Source organism: Elaeis guineensis, chromosome 5, assembly GCF_000442705.2.
Source record: "Elaeis guineensis isolate ETL-2024a chromosome 5, EG11, whole genome shotgun sequence".
Lineage (NCBI taxonomy): Eukaryota > Viridiplantae > Streptophyta > Magnoliopsida > Arecales > Arecaceae > Elaeis > Elaeis guineensis.
The window spans coordinates 26,867,181-26,891,827 of record NC_025997.2 but is presented as its reverse complement, the minus strand read 5'-3'; the positions used below and the strand labels follow the sequence as shown (position 1 = coordinate 26,891,827).

Sequence of the window (24,647 nt, the reverse complement as noted above, 5' to 3'; positions counted from 1 at the left end):
CTCTCAAAATTTAATCCAGACTCTCATCTAGTATTCAAGTCCCATTCTAATTCTAGCCTTGAACATGGGCTCGATGCCATTACCCCAGAGCCAGCCATGGTGTCGTCAGTGGTGGCATGGGTAGAAATTCGGAATATAGGCAAAGAAAACTTTCTTAGAGATGGTTATTTTCCTACCATAAATGCAATGGCAACTTGGAAATTATAACTCAAGATACAATGCCTAATCAAGAAAAATTCAAATTGCATCCAAAATTTTTTGTATATCAGGAAATGTACCTGTGAAAGATATAACATAGAAGGAAACTCAGAAGAAAAAAAAAGGAAGTTGTTCTTTGTTTTCCATGTTCCTATAGGTTTACAAAAGTCCAAACATTGCACATGCACCTTTTCAGAAGCGATACAATTTATTCATATTATTTTGATTTTAAAAACTATAGACACATAAACATTTAACATTTTTAGAAAAGGGGCAATAATCATTGGAATTTCCTATTAGAAGTAACTATCTAACAAAGTATTATCCTTAAAGTTGTAAGATATGAATTTACAACAAGAAGCCCCATTTCCCTAAAGTTTCAATTGCAAATCACTAGAGTTTAGGGCTGGAAGTGGGCAGGGCCAGGCCCTGTCCAAGCCAAACCTGAAATTTTTTTCGGACTCCGAATCGGGCTTAGGTCGGAAAGTTTTTGAAATACTTAAATCTGAGCCCAGGTGACCCCTGTCTAAGCCCAGCCTGAAATTTTTTTCGAGCTTCGGGCCGAGCTTAGGTCCAAAAGTTTTAGAAAAACTCAAGCGCAAGCCCAATCCAAATTCGATTGGGCCAACCCAATCCAATTTTCCTCTCTTAAAAAACTTTAAAAAAAAACTAAGCCCTAACCCGTTCCAGACACAATGACGACGACTATCGGGTCTCCAACGACAACGACGACCTCCTGAAATTCGAACTTAGCTTGGTCAGTGCCGACGACGTTGAAGAAAGTGATGCCCGTCTTCGAGACCTCTTGGAATTTAAATCTGGAGTGGCCGAAGTCTACGAGGCCACCTTCGGGGCCCCCCTAAGCACAACAGAAGAGGAAGAAGAGGCCGACAAAGGCGAGGAAAGAGAAGAGGTTGTCAATGAAGGCGAAGAGCCCATTATCGTCGTTACCCATAGAGACAGAGATGTCGACACCATACATGATGAGGATGTCGATGAGGTCAAGGTCCTTGGGGACGACAATGATGGCACGGCGGCTGTCCACGGTGGTGAGCTAGAGGGCACCACGGTCCTTGCTAAAGCAAATGCACTCTACCTTGCCTTTTTTACGAGAGCCCACAAAGAAGTTCGAGGATGATTGGGGCTTGGGGGTGGGGCAATAATCAGAGACTGGGTTCAACCTGCTTGATGGTGGGGCTTTTGCAACCTGCTAGCGCATGGGGCCTGCTGGTGGATACAACCAGGCTTTTGAGGGCTAGACTTTGGGCTCGGGCTCGGACCAAGTCAAAGATATACCCGAGTCCGGCTCAAAAAATAAATAGACTTGATAATTAAGCTCAAATCCAATTTGAACTGTTTCAGATCTAATCCGAAGTCGAGCTGATCCAAGTCCAGTTCCAGTTCTACTAGAGTTAAAACAAAGATGATCACTTATGCAACTCTCTTAAAAAATACTCATATTTTATGGAAAAAGAATGGCAAAATAATGCAATTAAACTACTGGTTCAAATAGCATCTCCAAAGGTGAGCTGCCATGGGCAAGAATGCGGATGCCAAATCTTCTTACGCACTAAAAATTAATGGCACGTCTAGTTCCTCTTTTTTTTTCTTTTTTTCTTTTTTTTGCAGATTTTTTTTTGAGCTTGACAGGTGAAGTTGCCAAGAAGCTCCACCCTTCTCCTCCGACTCACCCTCCAATGGATGAGAAAGCAGGGAGGTCCAAGGGCACCAACAGCAGGACGATGGCAGAATGAAGATAGATGAGAAAGCAGCAACAGCACATTCGCTGCCAACTTCACCTGATTTAATCATCACAGAACTGCTGACAAACAAGATAAACAACAAACCACTCCAATGGTCATGTAATATGAGCAGATTTAATCAAATCAAATATATTAAGGATGCATTTGTTTAGTCATTAAAAAAATATTTTTTAATTTTTTAATTTTTAAAAAATAAAAATCAAAAAGCAATGTTTGATAACATTATGAAAAGCAAAAAATCAAAATCAAAAAAATCAAAATAATTACTTTATATGCAAAACAAACATTTTTTGCTTTCTAAAATTTTCTTTTCTACTTTTTTTTTTGCTTCCCCACATCTAAAATACCAAACCAAAAAGTAAAGAACCCGAATCCTTCTCCCTCGTCGAGCTCTTCACCTGCCAACTCCCTTCTCCCTCTCTTTCCGAAACCTTCTCTCTCATCGAGCTCTTCATCTACCATCCCCAAATATTGTTTTTTGCTTTATAGCAACATAGTTACCAAACATATTTTTATTTTTTTGCTTTTACTCAATACCAAAAATTAAAAAAAAATAAAAAATACTATTTAAAAATCAAAAAGTATAACCAAACGCACCCTAAATAAATAAAACAAGAAACCATAGAAACATCTTGTTGTATTAATTAAATTTAAGAGCACCAAAATGTCAGGCATCCCTATTCTAAAGCAAACATCCTCCTTCAAAATGAGCTAAAAAACTTCAACAGAGTTGCCACCTTCAAAATGAGCTAAAAAACTGACGACATCCTCCTTGCATGTCCACAAAAAAACCCATCTCAACATCCCAGACAAAATATGGAAGCAAGCTATATAATCAGATCATAGCAGCAACACCAGAGGCAGCAAGCCGCTTCCTATCCTCCTTGATGATGCTGAGCTTGACACCCTTGCCTTTGGGAAGAGAAACCCATGGCTTTGTCCCCTTGCCAATGGTAAAGACATTGCCAAGCCGAGTTGCAAACTTGTGACCAAGTACATCTTGCAGGTGGATGGTCTCAAAGCCGCCCTTGTGCTTCTCTCGGTTCTTGATGACACCAACACATTCCCTGTTCCTTCCACCAGTTATCATCGCAATGCTTCCAACATCAAACTTGATAAAGCCTATGTTGCTGCTCGTTTTTGTTGAGGTCGGAAGACGGCGACTAGGCCTTGCACGATGGTGCTGGAGTAACCTGCAAAATAAATCCAAATCAAAGATTTTCGTTTCAGCGAAAATCCTCCAATGCTCAAGTTAAATTTAAGAGAACAAAGGGAGTAACAACGGATTCTTTGAGAGGGTTTGCTTATCTGAGTTCTTCGGACTTTAATTATTTATAGAAGATATGGTTGGATAATCATGGGAATGCGTAGTTCCAAGGTTATCGAATTGTTGGACATATTGTTACGTACTGTTATGAACGAGATATTCTAGTCCTTATCTGCTCCTGCGAACTTAACGGCTCTCACTTATCTGCTCCTGCAAGATCATGGAGAGTTGATTATGTCTGAGCTTATCCACAGGGTGGACAGCTATTGCACGCGCTAGAGAATCGGCTAGCCGAAGTAATAGAAGGAGCTCATGTGCCAGATAGACTGCATAACTAACTGGATAAAAATGGTACTGCTCTACATACCTCAGCTCGGTATTTGGATTGACAACTGCGAAGATGGCTCAGTGATCCGAGGCATCAATGGTAGCACAACAGATCCGAGATATCCACGATACCACCGTAACAGTCTACAATCTTGTTAGTCTGTAGATCGAGCTTAATGGTATCATTGGCTCTAATAATCAAGTCCAGGCAATGAATTGTATGACCATCATCAGTATTCTGATAAGAAATGCCTTTCTGACCAAACTGAATAGATCGGACCTTGCATAACTTGAATATTTAAGATGGCACGTAATAAAAACCTTTTGTTACATTATGTTGCAAGTTACGAATAGTAGTTTGAGAGTGGAGGATGAATCTAATTCAAAATCACAGACACAGATAAGCTTCGATCATTCATCTATATGGCAATCCAAGGGTTAGAAAAACTGAGTAATCATCTCACCTATCTACAACATTTGAAAGAAGGCTAAAGTTCCAATATGGATTACTTGAAAAGGAAGAAGACTCGGTCAGAATTCATTGTGAGTCAGTTATTCAACAACTTAAATTTAGTATTAGGAAGTACTCATCTAGGAACATTATACAGATAATGTATTGGGAAATTAGGAATTCAGATTTCAAAATGAATGAACAAGGGATCGAGAATTGAGCTTCTTGTTTTGACATTTAGAATATTAACGGAAAGGAACCTCAACCAGTACTAGGTTTAGATTAACTAACATTCATGCAACATTATATACACACACTTCAATATAGATTAGTCAATGCAAAGTTATCTTTGAATAGCTTTGTTTGAAAAATAATAATAAAAAAATTCATTGAGTAGCTTTATTTAAAAAAAAAAAATACAGTTAGCTTGTCTGAAACAACAGTTCATGATCACACTACCATCATATTTCTCAAAAAAGTCAACCATACTTGATCATAAATCTGCCGGTGTATAACAAGCTGGAGCCTATTATGGCTGACTGAAAACAATTTATTTTAGCCCAAAGGCAAATTTTTGCTTGCAGAAGTCTGGTATCAGCTTAACAACACAACATAACAAGAACATCCTAGGGTGTGCAATTCACATCAATAACAAGAGAGGTCCATTATTTTTTTCCAAATCAAATGACATGTACAAAGAGAATGTATTTTTTCAAAATTTTCCACCATCTTTTTTCTGAAATTTTAATATAACTAGATATAAAGCATGAGATTACATATCCAACACCATCACACACCAAGCCATATCCATGGTCAAATCTCACAAGAGCCAGAAAACGCTCTCTTTTTTTCTGCTTTAGTTACAAGATAATTTAACATCAAATGTATGTTCAAGGATGTTTAAAATGGAAAAGCAATTTATGGATCCTCAAAAAACTCATTGGATCAAACAAATAAACAAATATGCATTAAAAGAAACTTATTAAGGCTCTAACCTTATTTTCCCAATCTAAAATCAAAAAGATCTAGCAAAAGAAGTAGTTTTTTCCCCTTTTTGCTTCTAAAAACCATAGAAGGGAAACGCCTACAGAATTGCACAAAGAATTGATTCAGAAATCTTCAAAGCGCCAAAATGAATAAATCTAAATCAAGTGGAAAAGCCTTGTAAGTAAAACCAGACCAAAAAGGCTATTTGCCTTGCACATTCCATGTTTTTCCAACTCTAAGAACAAGCTAGTGTAGCTTAAAATGCGTATAACAAAGTGACAAGAAAATTGATGGATTGCTGGCATATTGTCAAAATTTCAATGTCGATCTTGCTTGAAAAAATTATTGCATTTTTTCAATCAATATTCAGACAACACAGAGTGGAGGATGAATCCAATTAGACACATAAAAACAGAAAAGCTTCACTCATAAGTGTATATGACCCATCACCTCACCTATCTACAACATTTGAAAGGAAGTCAAAGTTCCAGGATCAATTAGTTGAAAAGGAAGAAGACTCAGCTAGAATTCACTGTGTTGGTCATTCAACAAAATAAGTTTAGTTTCAATATCTGGAAGTACTCATCCCGTTATATCATATGGGGAACTGATAAGGGATTCATAATTCAGAGTGAATGAATAAGGAAACATTTCAAATTGGAAGGGAACTGAACTTGGTAGAGGGTAACATTCATGCAGCAGAATATACACACCCTCCAATTTATAACAGCCATACTAAGTTAATGTTGCATAGCTTTGTTTGTTGAAAAAAAGAAAAAAAACAACAAATAAAGTTCGCTGGAGAAAATGTTAAACCTAAAACAACAATTTATGATCACACTGCTATCATATTTCTCAACAAAGTCAAGCATACTAGATAATAATTTGTTGGTATATAACAAGATGTAGCATATTTTGATAGGCCAAAAACAATAATTGTTTTTAGCCCAACGGTGAATGTTGTGCTTGCAGCAGGCCGATATCAACTAGAAAACATAACATAACAACAATATCCTAGGGCGTGCAATATACGAAAATAACAACATAGGTCCATCTTTTTTTCCCAACAAATGTTAAGTAATGTATAAGGGTATTGCAAAAGAAATTTTTTTTTCCCCAATCTTCCATCATTTTTCCAATTTTTTTTCTAGCTAAATATAAAGCATAAGATTACATGTCCAACAACATCATGCACCAAGTCATATGCACACTCCAATTTCATGACAGCAATAGAAAGGTCTCCACTTTTCTGCTTTAGTGTACAGGATAATTTTACGTGAGATTTATTTTTAAGGGTATTTGAAATGGAATAAAAATTTATGGATCCTCGCAAAAACTCAGAGCACCAAACAAATAATAAATTTTCATGAACAGATACATAACGGAGATCCAACCCTATTGACACCGGAGTATCCAAGTCGACCTAAATCCTCTCAAGTCGATCATGAAGACTAAATGTGACATAAGATCAAGTCAAGTGGACCAATCAATCTGAGACACCTTCAATGGTTTGGTCATAACTTATCTAGAAAACTCCAAATTCCTCTCCATTTGAGGCGTTGGAAACCAGACTCAATGCACTTTCCAATGGTATATACTTTGCATGGATTAGCGCAGCCATATGGAGCAAATTTAAGGAGAAGTTTGAAGAACGTGCTACTTAATAGTGTTAGTTGTTGATTGTCTCTACTTTTCATTAAGATGCTTAGAAACTTATACAAGAACTTGGATGCTTCGGAAGCGTGGGAGACAATTTTTTTAAAAAATATTTTGTAATTTAAGAGGCATTGAAGCATGGGTGTATGGGGAAGGGGAAGTATGACAAGTGGCATAGTTTTTGGACAAGTTTCCTTATTTTGAATACATGTCATTTATAAAGCATACCAGCATGCTCCTATGTGTACCTCTCCTTTGACATGAATAGAGCTTCTCCTGAATTTAAACCCAAATTATCTCTTGAAGGTGGATTTCTTCTTTTCTACCACTCTCTTCTCTTAACTGGATTACTTTCAGGGAGGTGTTTTCCTTAGGTTCACTTGTGTTTCCTCCTCTAGTCTCCAACTTCCTACATCACCTATTTTTCTAGTCTAAAATTTTTAAAAAAAAATTATAGCCAAAAAAAATTGTGTTTTCTTCTTCTTTTTTGCTTTTGAAAATCCTAAAAGGTGCGATCGCCTACTATATCAATCAATCATCGAGACAAAAATCTTCCAAGCACCAGAAACAAAAACCCAAATCGAGTGGAGAAGCCTTGTAAACCCTAACCCAAGATTGCAACGAAAAAAATGGGAACGAAAAGATTGCAATCATAAAGTTAAACCGCATAAAGTAACACAAATAACATCACTACGATTGGAAGAACATATAAAACTAAACCATGTTCGAGATTCTCGGCCTTCTCCTACTACAAGAGCTGGGAGTCGCACGGATCACGTTCAAGTCGAGGAAAACAAGTATATAAACACGATGGTTTGTGAGTGATGACATCGGCCTCATCTTACTAGACTGCCCTAATAAATGTGGACAATCTAGAGGGTGAACCGCGACCAAGGACTAAACCGGTTTGTTTGATTTGCTGGGGAGATGGCCCGAGTGATCCCCCACAAATTGTCATGCACGATGAGGATGAAGTACCATAAATAATGCGGGAACACAGGCATGCCTACCATGAGAGGAATAGTGTGATTGCCATTTTATAGCAAAGTACTCATAATGGATTTTATGGATTGATGCAATTATTGCATCTGTATCTTCTCATGATATCTTCTTTTCTAATTTTTTTAGTTATATTTATATTAGATTTATATGAGTATTTCATCTTATATTTTTTAAAATAAAATTCATGAATGCTTTATATAAGTCTAAACCAAGAAATAGTTTGCTAGCACATTCTCATCTGTTTGGCCCAAACTCAAGTCAAGATGACTTAGCTATGTTTTGAGACAAAATCAAATTGATCCTTGAAATTATATCTAAGGCACGATCAGAATCGGAATGGATTGAAAAGGCCATATTCTCCGACATGTTTGGTTCACGATCAGAATCAAAATCAAAATAGAATTTGAATTTCAGAGAAGAGTACGGATTGGACTTTGGAGAATTGAGGGATTCCTATTCCTTCCTGAAATCAAAATATAAGTCCCCCAACCAAACAACTGGAATACCAATCACTCATTTCCATTTTTATTGCAGAGTCCAACTCCCCAACCAAACAAGCTCCTAGTGATATGCAGGTTATATTCTTCCTCCAAGTTTATACTTTAGAGCATTTCAACTCTACTTGTTTATTTATGATTTTTAATTCAGGCTTGATTTCAAATCGAGATAGGTTGATCATCTGGTCGATTCTATTTTTTTGTAGCCCATTAATTCAATCTTAATTCATTATTTGACTTGACAAAAACAATCTATGTATATGAAATTATTGTTCATTCCCCAATAATGATAAAAATAGATAGCTTAATGTTGACATGATTTGAGATTGCACTTATTTCCTGCTCGATCATGCTGGATTCATTTCCGGCTCATCCTGAAATTAATCTCAAGCCTATTGATCCAGTCTTATTTGACACAATCATGACCTCATTTTCAGGCTGTGTTCAAGCTCGAATTTGTTAAATCAAAGAAAAGTAGAACTGGTATGAACCTGGTATGCAGTTGGCTTGAGCTGTGATCAGACTAAGCAAGTTCTTTTGAAAACCTTTTTGTGCTATCTGGCCATTCTAGTTGGCTTTGGCTTAACAGAGTCAACTCAGCCAATCAAGTCATTTGGCGAATGTCAGGTATAACACATGGTCAAGTTCTAGATCTATGTTGTTCCTAGAGAGAGCTTTGACATAGCTAATAGATTGGTTAGATAAAGTTAAAAAAAATATATGTGATGCTTAACTCATTTTTTTGAAACAAGTCAAACATTTTGTTCGATCGCCGGCTGAGGAGTCGAAGCAAATATCCAAGAGAGACCATCAAAGGCCCGGCTAAAAATCTGAATCGCAAGTCAGACCAGGTTCAGTGCAACTCAAAATTAGAGAGGCCAACCTTTTATGGTATTGAGCTGGCCGAAGATCTGTCTAAATTTTGCGTCATATATCGAGCAGACTCGTTCAAATTGTAAATTTGAGATTAAGATAGGTAGGTTGGGTTTCTATGAGTCAGCACATGAACATGAACTGGTTAAAATTTAAAAGATTTATTAGAGCCGGTTAAACCAAAATTGAGAACGGACTGGTCGAGCTTTTATTTGAACGGTTTAATTTTGAATAGCTCTTGGTGCCGGCTCAGCGAAACCAGGATAGGAGAGAGAGGAGCAAAGGCACCATCGCAAGGTTTCTGTCACTCCTCCCATAGGAGCGCGGATTCCCTGTTACTTTCTACGTTGTGGCACTCCAATTGGTGGCCAACTCTTGCAAATGGGAGCGTTTAATATCTCAACTATTGAGTCACGAGAAACTACATAACCTATTCTACAAGTGAAACTACGAGCGAGCAGAACACTTCTTCACAAGCCCATGATTTCAAAAGAAAGCATGGAAGAGCATCAAACTTGAGGATTAACCAAGCGACGACAAGAAAAATCAAACACATCCCAAAAAAGGCAAGGCTGCACTTAGCATATATGAAATAAGAAGTCGAATCTTCAAGTTTCAATTGAGGTACCAGTAGGAACGCTTGAATCTAAGTAGCTACTAGCTCAATGCCAAATAGCTGATAAAAAGGTTTTTGCCAGGATCAAATCTTGTTGATGGAAAACATATCGAGGACTCTTAATCAAACAAAATCCAAAGCAGTTCCTACTGCTGTCGCACTTCAACTTTCTTCTTCTGCCAGAGCCTGTCCAGAGCACCGTCCGCATCCCCCTGCAAAATAACCAACAGCAAGACCAGCACAAAGATCAAACGAGCAGATTAGCTTTTATACACCAAGTGTACGGGGAGATAAAACCGCTATTTACAACATGTCAACAACCAAAATGGAATGAGCATTTTCAACAAGTGCATCACCACCAGTGACTGTGATTGGAATAGCATTCCACTTGTACAAGAGAAGGAACCAGCGAAGAAATAGCAACAGCAATAGTAAAGCATAATATCATAGAATCGACCAGAAAAATACATGAAAAGCCTTGCATGTCTTCACTAATGACCATAAGTTTAAATATTCTCAAATGTGTCTCCACCAATATTTCTAGCAGTTTATGAATAATGGGTTTAAGGAGAAAAAATTGAATAACTGGTAGCAATATATATGGCTACCCTATCCGAATACCCTCTCAGGAACTCCTTTCCTAGTGCCATGATTGGTTGTTTGCTACATGGACTGCATGAATTCAATAGAATTGAAACATGTAAACTAAAATGCAAGGCGAGTACCAGAGCATTAGCAACCTATCAAATAAATTAAAAAAAGAAAAAAGACACGCCACTGGTAAAAGTGTGCAGCACCTATCAAAATATTCAAAGAATGTTTGCCACTAGAAAAAAAATGTGAAAAAGCAGGACTGAAAAAACAACAAGTATCAACCACATCAAAATATGGAAGACTGTCAGATGCCCTTATCATTATATACATGTTTTTAACAACAAAATTTGTTTGTTTCAAGATAACATAGCCAGATAAAGTAAAATCTAAATAATTTAGACTCCAGACAGTAATATATAAACAAAAATAACAATTTTAGAACAATAAATACAAACTTCTGAACAACACTATCAGATAGCTTCAAAACAGGTATTATAGCATCACAAAAGCATGGAAAGGTGCTTATCAAAGCGAATGAAAGATATGACAGGCAAACACAAGAAATTTTTTATAGAAAAAGCAAAAATTCCAGCAGAATTGTGTGAATTGGAGTTTTGTTAGGAAGTATATACACAAAAGGATAAAAAAATCATGAAGGTGGATGTCAGGTAAGACTAGAATGATATAGTTTCAAAATATAGAACAACTTGCCCATCTACCATTAAAATCAAAACAGCTCCTTTGAAATATAAGATGCACCTACATGTGAAAAAGTGATGAAGGTAGTGTAAAAGCTTCTCAAAGGCACCCTCAATAGAAACAATGATAGATCATAATATCTGGTTGGCTTGTTCTGGATTGTAAAAATATCAATCATAGGAAGAAAACAAGATAAGAATACCTGCAGAAATAGTAAAAGAATGAATGTAGTATAGTAGAATAACTATGTTACAATGGGCAGAATTAATGACTAGTTTTCAACCCAAAAGGTCAGGCTTGACACATTTTGGGCCTTGCTTACTAGTAATTAGTTAAAAGATGAAGTATGGAGAAGAAAGGGTAGTATAAAAGTGGATGATAGGGTAGACAAGGTATGCTCTAGTAGTTGCAATGGCTCAACTTTACAACCTAAAACTTCTTCCGCCAGTAACAAAAGTAGTAGAGGAATTGAGATAAAATGTGGTGAAAATGAACAAGGCATTAACTATTACTGGAGTAAATAATGGACAAAACCAAGTACCTTCTAGTGCTTCAATTGTAAGGATAGCTTTCAAAGAACAAAATTTCTTCTTCGATAACAAAAGAAAAGGAGTGAATGATATAAAATATTAAGTCTAGCACTTAATGACTAGTCTTCAAATCAGTAAAGTAGGTATGTTCTGGACTTACTAGTTAGCAGCAAAACTTTCCTTCTTCCACTAGTGACACATGCAGTATAGGGTGCATGATAGAGAAAATAGGTGTTTAACTTAGTGACTAGCCTTCACCATCCTAAAACTCCCATGTGTTTTCAGATGCTAGACAAGATCATCTATAACCATCAACAAGCATTAACCAAACTGATAGGAGAAATTATGGAAGATTGGTATCCAGTGTTTGTAAAATTTTGTCAAATTCCTTTTGTGTGGGGGTGCCGGGGTGCTCCATGGTCAGCACCATATTGATCGGATAAGGTTCAGTTGCTGTTAGCGCTCTTGAGGCATGTCCTTTACATGTTAAGGTGTTTCTCCTTTAGGTGTTATTTTAATCGTCCAGTAAGCTCCAATGATGGAGCAATGAGACAGCAAATCATCAAGTATAGAAAAAGAATAAATGTGAAAGTAGGAGAAGAAGGAGACAAGGAGAAATGATAGAAGCGAAGGAGACATATAATCACGAGTTTGTATGGTCTGACAGAATGGTAAATGACATTTACTTTATTGCCCATATCAGCTGAATAGGTTGACAGAAAGATATGACTCCCTTGAGATACTCCAAAATACTTAATCAGCTGACACAGGATCTGATGCCAAAGGTGGATAATTACAACATATGAAGTAAGAAGCTCTGTATAGTCTATGAGACTATAGAATTTTTTTTCTTTTTAAGGATGGAGTAAGATGAGAGTTGAGACAATAATTGCAAAATCCACCACAAAAGAATTCATACTTCATGCAATACTCAAAAATGCTCATGTAATATGCTTATAAATTTTTTGTTCCAGCCATTCAAAGATCCTTGCTAATACCATCATAGAAATACCTAGCTAACGCACTTATCACAAAAATATAACCAAAATTGAAATCAATTCATCAAAAAGGGCACATGCAGCTTCTAACTCATTTTAATTCTTAACCTTTAAAACTTCAGAAGTTGGACAAGGGTGAAAGGTCTCTTGTAGAGCTCAAACATGTCTCCCAAAGGATACGAGACTGACTAAGTTATATGAACCAAGAAAAAAATCTTGAAGTTCTAAAAACTTGCTAATTACTGGCAGACAGCAAGAGTTTTGGTCATTCCATATGATAGAGCTATGGATCTATGCTATGTCAAGAACCTCAAGGTATGATGAAACCATGCCACTCATAGATTTTCTTGGCAGATACCAGAAGACAGATTAACATGCTCCTGCAAATCTTCCATAAGAATATGAGCTAAATGGACCCATATCACTCAAGAATAATATACAGTTAAAGTGTAAAAACAATTAAAAAATATTTTACAATATGAATGCAATTAAAAGCATACAGTATGGCACTGAAATACACAAAGGAAAGCAGGAAATACCTGAGCCCGTATGAAACCAGAGAGAGCAAATGTGGTGAATTGCCCGGTGTACACCCCGTTCTCATCCAAGTGCCCAATATTGATCTGGACCGAGGCGTGGTCCTTCGCAGTAATCAGCCTGTTAGTGGCAGAACTGCAAGGACAGACATTTACAAATAGAAAGCCATCAGACAAAATACCATAACCACCAACCAACCCTTAACCCAACTACTTAAGGTAAGGAAAACATTAACAAAATAAATAACTTCATCTTTAATTATGTCTAAACATGAAAGAACAGAAAATCCAAATTGGTAGAGTTGAAAGACCCCTCAAACTGTACCATTTTCTAGGGATGTAAAGATCCATCATCTTTCCCTCTTCGTTCTGCATTTTTTTCAATTGACTGGCGGCAAACTTCAGTGCAAAGAATGACAAAAATTGCCTGAAGGAATACATGCCAACACATTCCAAGTCAAAATCGAAATCATAATTCTTACTGCTCTGCTCAATTATGTTATGTAATCATACATTCAAACCATATAAAATCCAAACAGTTGCATCACTGCGCCCCATATCTGGTCTTTGAAAAATCCACTTTTGCCCATTATAGCTAATGACAAATTACCCGAAGGAATACAAAAACACCGAATGCTTGTAGATCCAATATGTTCAGTTTCATATCAAAACAGTAACAATGCATAACAAGCTACAAACGCATTGATCCGACGACTTAACCCTAGTTTACATTATTAAAAAGGCAAAGTAGAACACTAACGTCAAATTAAAAGAACATAGAGAGATGGATATAGAAATCTCCGGTTCTTTATCATTTCGCATGCTCCAAAACATTAACTCGACGCCGAAAAAGAAGTTTAGAAAAATCGGGAAAAAAAGTAAATTTAGGTCGTTCACAAGTTTGGGACAAACGGGATATCGATATATTATAGAGAACAAGCGGATCTGTATCCTGAATCGCCAATACAGGAGATATTTTTGCAAGGGTTTGAGATGAGAGGGTACCGGCGAAGAGGGCGAAGCGGCAGAGCTCGGAGCGGAAGGGTATGGGAAGGTATGTTGGAAATCGTTTATATATGTGGTACTCCAAAACCCTAGTGTCGTGCGAGTCCAGAGGGTTTCACACGAGGCCGGATCGGCAAGTAAGGGTGCCTCTCGACGTGTGCATATGTTTTGGATTCCACCGTGGGAGTAACAAAATATGGTTCAATTTATCAATTTAATTTATATTTAATTTATCATAAATAAATTTAAATATAAATTAAATAGATTTGAAATTAAATATATTGATCCATTTAATCTTTTTACTATTCGATCAGATTCAGATTTCAGATATTTAATTTTTAGATCGAATTGAATCGGATTAAATAATCTATTTAAGCTGTCTATGATTTTTTGGATGAATAAATATCAGAATGATCCGTTTGAAATTCAAAACCGATGCTAATTTTAGATCCAATCGAATCGGATTGAATAATCTATTTAAGTTGTCTATGATTTTTTGGATGAATAAATATAAGAATGACCGTTTGAAATTCAAAACCGATGCTCTTAACTTCTATTTGCGAATTGCAATCAAAAGTGTTCAATTATTTACCATGTAGGCCATCATTTCGACCCATTCAGTATTCAGCCATCACGAATTCATGATTGATTAGGTTACTATCCTTCTCTAACCCTCAGCTCCCTTTCTCTCAGTTCTGTGGTTCCCTTCCTCTTGCTCTTGGCCAATCAAGTGGTGCCCATTTCCTCATTGATCAAGCGATCAGGTGGCCACCATTTCCTCAATTCTCGATATCTCCAACAATCCTAATGCTCTATTCTTCCCCTACCCACTTTCTAGTAATCGGAATCTACCCAATCATAGCCTTAATCCACTCTTCAATCTCCATCAATTTGCTAGAGATCAAGAACCATAGAAGATTTAAAAGGTTCATTCTCTCTCTCCTCCTCTCTATTTCGATTCAGATATAATTTTTTGCCTAATTTTTTGGATATTTTTTTGGATCATTGTCTTCACTTTAGGATTTTATTTAAAGCTTGATTAATCCTTACATCGAAGATTAGCATCGATTCCTACAGTTTTTATTGATATATTCGATTCTATTTTCCTTGCTTAGGGTTGTTGCTTTGGGGGGTGAGTGCGTGCAAGGGAGTTCTAGATTCTTAAACCCCATTTCAAAAAGCCCTCTTTTAATGGGTTTTTAAGTTGGTTATATATATAATATATATATATATATATATATATATATATATATATATATATATATATATATAATATATATATATATATATATATCAGCATCTTTCCGAATATTTTTATAATTTTTAGAATAGTTATCTCATTATAGCTTTGGATCATCCACTCTTTAACTTCTTCTTAGCTGTAGATGATGTTAGCTATTCTATTTTCCTTATATTGTTTGCTAGTAAGCTGATTATACAGAGTAATTTGCAACTTTCAAAATTTTGTAAAGATTTTAAAATTATATATCGAGTTGGGGAGAATAGTTGATATGATTAGAAGGTCATGAGTTGTGTTAAGCCCTATGAAACATCAGATAACTGGCTTTACTATAGAAGGTTATTATATTACCTTCAGCCTCTTAAATTTAGAGAGAATTTTGGTTAATTGTTATATCGATCAAACAAAGATCTAAAATATGTTTCCTTCAGACAATTGCTATTATAAAATGTATTTTTATTTTACTCTCTCTCTCTCTCTCTATTTTTATACTTCTCTTTTAATTTGCTTGATGAAAGTGATGAGCCTTGCCTAATTTTTACTCAAATTTAGAAATACATATATTTATGTAAAGTGTTTTCAATAAAGTCTAATATATTAGGATAATATTTTTGTAAAATTTTGACATTTGTGTAATTAACTACTGTAAAATTATTCTAAAATTTGATTGTTTGTTATATTTGATGTTCTTTCTTATTGGATAAGGGATGGCTCCATTGAAATTGAGATTATTTGTTATTGTGTTAACTTATTATAGCTACTTATATTAGGATTGACTCTCAGCCATAAATGAAATTACTTTAAGATTTGTATGAAGAGGCTATGATGATTTTGAATTGAGATTTTGCTAATTCAGTTATTTCTAACGACAACAATCTTGATCGATCTGCTTTTACAAGCAATCGATTGCAGCCATTTTGATTTAGTTGTAGATTAAATAGTAAATTTATCCTCCTCTTCATCTTCCCTTCTTTGTTGCTCTAATTATTTAGTGATTACGTATCTGGTTTCTTAAATATTATTTCAATTTCTATAGCATAATTAGTTTTTTTTGTAAATCTAACATTTGTAATTCTAGTGCAAAAGCGAATTATATAATTTTTTTTTGAAAAACCAATCATTTTCTTTCTAGATTGGTGTTTTAGTAAAATTAAATTATATGATATAGATGGATAAAGAATTATCGTAGATGTAGATTTGGGGAGTGATGATGATAGGGCAAATGAATCAATGCCCATTGATTCTAATACAATTATACTAGGTGGTTCCATATATTGTTGGGTTATGACAGGACCGTGAAAGCATGGATTTCAAAATTTTTGCATAATAAAATCCTAATTAAATTATCTTAATCCAGACCTCTTTGATGATTAACAATCATATGCACATAATCATATAATATAATGAAAGATATAGAAGAATATCTATATCGCTAAATTCAAACTTCAACAAAGCTTTTACCAGGCGCCCAAGTATTCACCCTCCAATAATAATCCACACAGGATCTTGATCAAGATTCTTGCTCCATAACTGGTTCCTCCTACTGAATTCTTTCTCCGAGATTCTCTTGGGCAGCACAACCCCTAGGCTTCCTTCCTCTCCTTTTAACCTTCCTATCTCTATCTTTCTTATCTTCTTGTCTTCCTTAAATCTCTTCCTAAGCTCATCCTAAAATCGAAATTGTCCTTACTATTTTGAACTTATCCTAACAAGGAAAAAAAGAGAATAATTGGACAATAGGAGAGACTTATGTAAGAAAGAAGAGATAGGATGATTTTTGATGAAATAAAATTTTGGTGCGTGTCTTCTTTTATAGTTGGAGATCGGACGCCATCTGGACCAACTCGTACCCCATCCAACAAACATCTCATGCCTCCCCAATTTATCTCACACCTATCAGCATTTCTCATGCCCCGTAGAATTTTTCATGACACGTGGAAGGCTTTGGGAATTAATCCAAGGAGATGCTTCGCGTAAAAAGATTCTTTGCTGAAATTAATTCTCCGATGTTTCTTCCCATGCATTGCGAGGCTCCGAGGTGCACCCACTCTATCCAACAGATAGAGTTTCATGTCATAGCCATCCAATGGCCCATACAAGTGGTGCCCCCTTCATATAGGCATGGAAAACAAATAGGCGTGTAAGGAAAATGAGAGTCCATAGCCACTTAGACTCCAAGTGGCGCATGGATTAGGGTAGGCGGCTAGGTTTCCAAACTTATTCAATTTTCTTCGATAACCCATGAAGTATTTCAGCCACAGAAAGACTCCTCTATGCCTAAATTAAGATCTGAAATCCTCACAAAATATTTCACCATGAGAATAAATAGATAAGAATTAGGAAAGGGGCATGCCATCCCATGGGATACTAACCAAAATTTTGCACACAAAACAAACTCCACACATTCCAAAAAAAAATTATCTAAGACATCGAAGCTTGATAGGTGGCACCAACTCCTTAGATTAACCAGCCAAGGGTCAACCCAAATCAAACCCAAACCAAGAATGAATTTAATTGGATTTAATTAGCCTAATCAAAAATCAATTTGAATCCAATTCAAACACAGGAGCTAAGGTTTGCAACATGTGCTAGCATGTTCATCCTGCAAATATAATCTAATTCAATTAGACCCTTGATCAATTTTCTTTATGTATGACCCATTGGATTCCACATCTAACCAGTAATAGATCTGGGTGCAAGTTATTCTAATTTGATTAGAATCCAATCTAACCGATTTAGGTCCAATCGAGCTAATCCGATTTCAACAATTAGAATCTTTTCTAATTGGTGATCGAATTCAACCATTTAATTCAATCAAACTTACAAAACAAGATTGATGTCTAGCAATGTATCACACCTATCTGAAAGATATAAAATTTTGATAGAAATATCAAAAATATCCTTTAGCGGTAAGTTATCGTATAATTCAATCTTTCGATCATTCTGTATTCCGAATATGTTTATGAGTATGGATATGTCAAACTCAAATACATATTCTTATCGATTCTCTATCAATCAATGATGACTCTAATAAAATATTAAATTTTTTTTTTTATTTTCATCTTGTTCTGGTCAGAGACTTTCTGAGTCGTCTAGAGATAAAAATGTATAGGATGATATCTTCTCTTACAAGGAGTGATCGATTTTTTATTGACTGACTCACAACCTTCATATAAACTCCACCATATCCAGAACACACCGTATATGACTTAATATCATGAATGAGCATGAACCAAAATATGGATTCATGTGCATAAGGTTCCATGGTGTTCTCAGGTCTAAAGATCACTTGCACTACTCCCACTAAGAGAACCATCTTTGACATATATGTAAGGCTCTATAAGATATTTTTAAGTCGGATCAATTCAATGAACTAATTCTCTAATGAGCAACTATATCTTTGTATTAGTATCTCACATAAGTAACTGTGAGATCAATCACCTCTCCATCGAGCATACATAGGATGTACTAGTCTTTTCAAAAATATTGATCCCTAACTCAATATTTCAATGATTAAGAATATTTTAGATTAAGATTTTTAAATTTTAGATCTCACAGGCATGATCTCATCATCACTTTAAAATCATTGTCTTAATTTATGGGTTCATCATAATCTTAACAAATATAAGATACAGCATATGATGAAACATAAATATGTTTTATTTATTTATTAAAATATCATTACATGAGTTTGAAAGATTAAAGAACAGCCATCAATAATTTCGATTGACTTGTAGGATACTATTCTTTCAATCTTCCACTTATACTAAAGTCAATTATCCTTATATTTTAACCCCATACATCTGAGGTGACGATTGTACTTGTTGCATCAGGATTCGATACCACAAGGTGCAGTAGGAAGAAAAAAAATAAAACAAAAAATATAATACAAATACGTGGATCAGCCTCAAGCCTACCTTCACAAAGCGTGCAAGCTTCACTATGAGAGAATAAAACAAAATCAATACAAGAGAAACTCATCAGTCAACCCTTATACAAGAGTCTCTCAAGAAAAAATCTCAAAATTCTCACAAAAGCTCTCTGAAACCTCTGTTAAAGCCTTTCTGCACCTCCAGGATGTAACCAACTTCTCAACGCAACTGATAACTCATCAATTGAAGTTTTATAGACTCCAGAAACTCCAAAATACTGTTACACTAGGAAATAAAGTTCAATCAAGCCTAGAATCATCCATGGCCGTTCGATCGTGACTTGCTCACACTAGAGCTGTCCGATCATGCACATCAGAGCCATTGATCATCTGATCAAGTCCGAAATCATCCTCAACCATTCGATCATGATCGACTGTGATTTGGACCATCGGATCATGCAAAAAATAGCTTGAATCGTGCGTGGACCGCATGTTCGGTCCATGCAGCTCCCATGGACCGCCAGCACCCCATGCTCCATGATAGACCGCGCACCCAGCACCCTTGCATGCTGGGTCGACCTGCACGCATGCCCGCGCTGGGCCACCCGCTCACTGGCGTGCACGCATCTCTATTGGGCCCGATGGCACCACCGACCGCTGCTGCCTCGTGCACCGTGCCACTATTCCAAGCTTCTTTCACGCATATTTTTTCCATCTAGACTTTGTTTGGACTGTTCTTGGGCTTGTTTGACTTCGTTCGTCATCCTGGACCTCACTGTGGACTCAATATGGATCGAATCTCGATGCGTATTTTCTAACAATCTCTACCTCAACTCGATATTCAGTCTCTACCTATCTCTGAGAGCCTGTGATCCGTCTCACCCCCATGCCTTGGGGCATGCCTGCTGTCTCATAAATGGGCAAATGTGGGAGTCGAGCCAAGCCATTCGATCCCACCTCTGTCATGGACTATGTCCACTCTGACCAAAGACCTACTTGGGGTATCATCCTATGGCAATAGAAATCTCACTCACGACATCACCTCTCATCCTCCTGAGTCTCCCATCTAGTGCCCGATCCACCTCCACCTGGACTCCTCCTGGCTCCTGAAGCACTATCTCATACTGGGCTCTCTGTTAGATAGTAATGTCCTCTCATCCTCTTCTTCTCCTCCAAAATAATCCTATCACCGTACAACACCTTCAGAATTTCTCCACCAACTACCATCTTGTAGCCTCTCGAATTCAGTCTACTCAGTGAGATAAGATTCCACCTGAAATTAAATATGTATCGGACCTCCCCCAATCTTCTCACTGTACCATCATGTGTCCTCCAGCTGACCATCCCGATGCCTTTGATTGCATAGCTCGATCTATCTGACAGATAAACAGTACCCTCACTATTCTTCAGGAAGTCAAACTGCTCATCTCTGCAACATATATGATAGGTGCATGCAGAATCTAAAATTCACTATTGAGAAGAAGTAGATACCTCATCAGATATCTCCAGGACATCACCCTCTGAGTCACTACTGACCATCGCTGCAGTAACCCTTGTCCAATCTCTAAGTTAAGAGCAATCTCTGGCTAGATGCCCCAACTCATCACATCGATAACATCTGATCTTGCTCAAGTCTCTCATCTTGGACTTAGACCACCCTCGCCACGATCTTCTGTCGCTCTGTCTACTGCCTCCTGCTCCTCCAGAAACCACCAAAGCTGAGCTGCCACCACCTGAGCTCAAAGCTGGATTCTCCCTCGTGAGAATCTCGTTCTGAAGAATCACCACGATAACCTCATCCATCTTGATGGTGCTCTTTTCCACTAAAACAGCAGTCACCAAAGACTCATACGAAGGAGAAACCAATGCTAGCAAGACCAGTGCCCTGATCTTTTCTTCAACTTTCTCACCAATGTTGAGGAGGTCGGTGAGGATCTTCTGAAAGTGGCTGAGATGCTCCTGCACGCTCTGTCCCTTAGTCATTCGCAACTGATAGAACTATCTTGAGAGGAAGAGGGTGTTGGTGAGAGACTTCGCCATGTACAACTCCTCAAGCTTCGATCAAAGCATCATCGGAGAAGTCTTACTAAGCATATGAATCACCACCTCATCCGTTAGGTACAAGTGGATCGTACTTACTGTTTGCATCTAGAGCCGCCTCCAATCCTACACCTTCATGGTAGTCGGCTTCTCATCGCATAAAAAAGCATCGATCAACCCATGCTGGATGAGCACGTCTTTCACCCTTACCTGTCATAAGGAGAAATTGCTCTTTCCATCAAATCTGTCAATCTCCATCTTGATTGTACTTATTTTCTCTATCTTTTATCTCATTCACCACCGCTGCAACCTACGCTCTGGCACCACCTTGCTCTAATACCAATTATTGCGCTAGGATCCGGTACCACAAGATATAGTAAGAAGAAAGAAGAAATAAAATAAGAAACACAATATAAATACATGGATTGGCCTCAAGTCTATCTCCACGAGGCATGCAAGCTTCATTATGAGAGAATAAAATAAAATCAATACAAAGAAAACTCACCACTCAACTCTTGTACAAGAATCTCTTAAGAAAAAATCTTAAAACTTTCACAAAAGCTCTTGAAAATCTTTATTGAAGCTTTTTTACACTTTCAAGATGTCACTAGCTTTCCAGCGCAATTGACGGCTCTTCAATCGAAGTTTTGTAGACTCCAGAAACTCTAAAATACTGTTACACTAAGAAACAGAGTCCCAATCAAGCCTAGAATCATCTGTGGCCGTCCGATCGTGACCGACTTGCACCAAAGCTGTTCGATCCCATACATCAGGGCCACTGATCATCTGATCAAGTTCAAAATCATCCTCAGTCATCCGATCATGATCGATTACGATCTGGACCATCGGATCACATAGAAACAGCCTGAACCGCGCGTGGACTGCATGTTCAATCCACATGGCTCCCATGGACTGCCAGCGCCCCACAGTCCATGGTGGACCGCACAGGGGTGCTGGGCCGGCCTGCGCATGCCCGCGCACTGGGTCGCGCATGTAAGCATCTTTGTCGAACCTGATGACACCACCGTCGGTCTCCACCTGCCCGCCACCGACCGCCGCCACCTCGTGCACCGCTCCAAGCTTCTTTTATGCGTATTTTCTCCATCTAGACTCCGTTTGAACTGTTGTTGAGCTCATTGGACTCCGTTCGTCGTCTTGAACCTCACTGTGGGTTCAATATGGATCGAATCTTGAGGTATATTTTCTAGCAGTACTGCTGCTGTGGTAGAGCTTTAATGAACTGGTCTGCTATGTTGTTTTTTGTATCTACTCGTTCAATGATTATATCTTCTCTCGACAATCTCATGAACGAGATGGAAGTACCTTAGAATGTACTTAGATTTTTAATGAGACCTTGGTTTCCTTTTCTTGAGAAAGAGCCTAGTGTTCTTTTAATAAAGTGACACAGGGCATCCATTCTCTGGAACCTTACCCAATTTATTGATGAACTCTTCATCATGCGGCTTCCTAAGCAACTTCACTTACAGTAATGTATTTTGGCTTAGAAATTGAGTCAGATATATTTTGCTGATTGGGACTCTTCCAATTCATCGTTCCACCATTTAGGATAAAGATATATCTCAAAATAGATTTACTATCATCTAGGTCTGATTGAAAACTAAAGTCAGAATATCTTTCTAGTTTGAGATCAGATCTACCATATATCAAAAAAATATTTTTAGTCCTTCTCAAGTACTTAAGAATATTTTTCATCACTTTTCAATGATCCTCTTCTGGATCAGTCTAAAATCTACTAGCTATGCCTAAGGCATAAACAATATTGACATGGTCATAGTATAATATACATAATTGATCCTACTGTCGATGTATAGGGAATATAACTCATTCTATTCCTCTCTTCAGGTATCTTAGGAGACATCTTCTTAGAGAGATGTATACCTTGATTAATGGATAAGTAACCTCTTTTACTCCCATCTATGCTGAAGCTCTTCAGCATAAGGTCTATGTACCTAAATTGGGATAAGCCTCACATCCTTTTAGATCTATCCCTATAGATCTTTATACTAAGTATATAGGATGCTTCTCCAAAGTTCTTCATGAAAAACTTACTTGATAGCCATATCTTGACTGATTGTAATACTGGAACATCATTTTCAATGATAAGTATGACATCCACATACAATACCAAAAAAATAATAGCACTCCCACTTATCTTCTTATACATACAAGGTTCATCCATATTTTTGATGAAGCTAAACTCTTCGACTGTAACATCAAAATAGATATTCCAACTCTTCGAGGCTTGCTTTAATCCATAAATAGATTTCTTAAGCTTGCATATCTGATTTACTCTTCCACTTAAGATAAATTCTTCTAGTTGAGACATATAAACTTTTTTCTCAAGATAACCATCAAAGAAGGCGGTCTTTACATTGATTTGTCAGATTTCATAATCATCGTACGCTGCTACAACAAGTATAATCTGAATAGATTTGAGCACGACAATAGGTGAGAATATTTTATCATAATCAACATCTTATTTTTGCCTAAAATCTTTAGCCACCAATCTGACTTTCTAGGTTTCAACTTAGCCATCTGCTCCAATCTTTTTCTTATAGATCCATTTGCACTCAATAGGGGTAACATCCTCTAGTGCATCAATCAAAGTCCATACTTGATTAGTGTATATAGAGTCTATTTCGGATTTCATGATCTCTAGCCATTTTTCTGAGTCTCTATTCATGACAGCTTCCGAATAGATCAGAAGTTCATCATTCTCAATGATGTGGGCTTCATTATTCTCAATAATAAACCCATATCTCAGTGGTGCATTTTGCATTCTATCTGACCTTTGGAGAGGAGGTGTGTCTTGTGTTTGTATCTTACCAATGGATACTTCTAGTAGAGGAATATCTTGTGCATTTATTTATAGGTCTTAAACTTTACTAAGTTTAATTTTTCTCCCACTGCCCCCTTCTAGGATAAACTCTTTTTCAATAAAAGTAACATGCCTACTAACAAATATGTATTGTTCAATACAATGGTAGAAGAGGTATCTCATACACTCTTTAGGATATCGTACAAATAAATATTTATCTGTCCTAATACTTAGCTTATGTCTCAAATTTTTTTTGATATTAGCCGGACAGTCCCAAATCTTAAGATACTTAAGGTTAGGCTTCTTACCTCTCCATATCTTATATGGAGTACTGGGCATAGATTTTGAAGGTTATCTATTCAAAATATATATTGTAGTCTCTAGGATATATCCTCAAAAGAAAACAGATAAATCTGTAAAGCATATCATAGACCGCACCATATCCAATAAGGTACAATTTCTCCTTTCAGCTACATCATTAAACTGTGGCATATAAAGAGGGGTCCATTTAGAAAGAATACTCTTCTTTTTAAGATGATCTAAAAACTCACTAGAAAGGTATTCACATCCTCGATCCGATCGAAGGATTTTAATACATTTTTCAGTTTGCTTCTCGACCGTACTTAGATACTTCTTAAATTTATCAAAGACTTCAGAT

At 36.8% G+C, this 24,647-nt stretch overlaps 2 protein-coding genes across 3 annotated transcripts; both read right to left on the bottom strand.

Moving 5' to 3' along the window:
* Positions 1–2,796: 2,796 nt before the first annotated feature.
* On the bottom strand, positions 2,797–5,298 carry LOC140857968 (small ribosomal subunit protein eS4x-like). The gene is made up of 3 exons (XM_073257378.1): positions 5,187–5,298; positions 5,075–5,090; positions 2,797–3,154 (listed from the first exon to the last, which is right to left on the bottom strand). Exons 1-3 carry the CDS (start codon positions 5,296–5,298, stop codon positions 2,797–2,799), a joined length of 486 nt encoding a protein of 161 aa, XP_073113479.1.
* A 4,278-nt stretch (positions 5,299–9,576) lies between these two features.
* On the bottom strand, positions 9,577–13,441 carry LOC140858131 (small ribosomal subunit protein eS21-like). Of its 2 annotated transcripts, XM_073257805.1 has the most exons (4): positions 13,320–13,441; positions 12,998–13,130; positions 10,995–11,132; positions 9,577–9,849 (listed from the first exon to the last, which is right to left on the bottom strand). In XM_073257805.1, the coding sequence occupies exons 1-4, from the start codon at positions 13,433–13,435 to the stop codon at positions 9,784–9,786; spliced, it is 453 nt and encodes a 150-aa protein (XP_073113906.1). In that variant the 5' UTR covers positions 13,436–13,441; the 3' UTR covers positions 9,577–9,783. The 2 variants fall into 2 exon arrangements, with proteins under 2 accessions (XP_073113906.1, XP_073113907.1); XM_073257806.1 differs by lacking the exon at positions 10,995–11,132 and having other exon boundaries at positions 13,320–13,440.
* Positions 13,442–24,647: the final 11,206 nt, after the last annotated feature.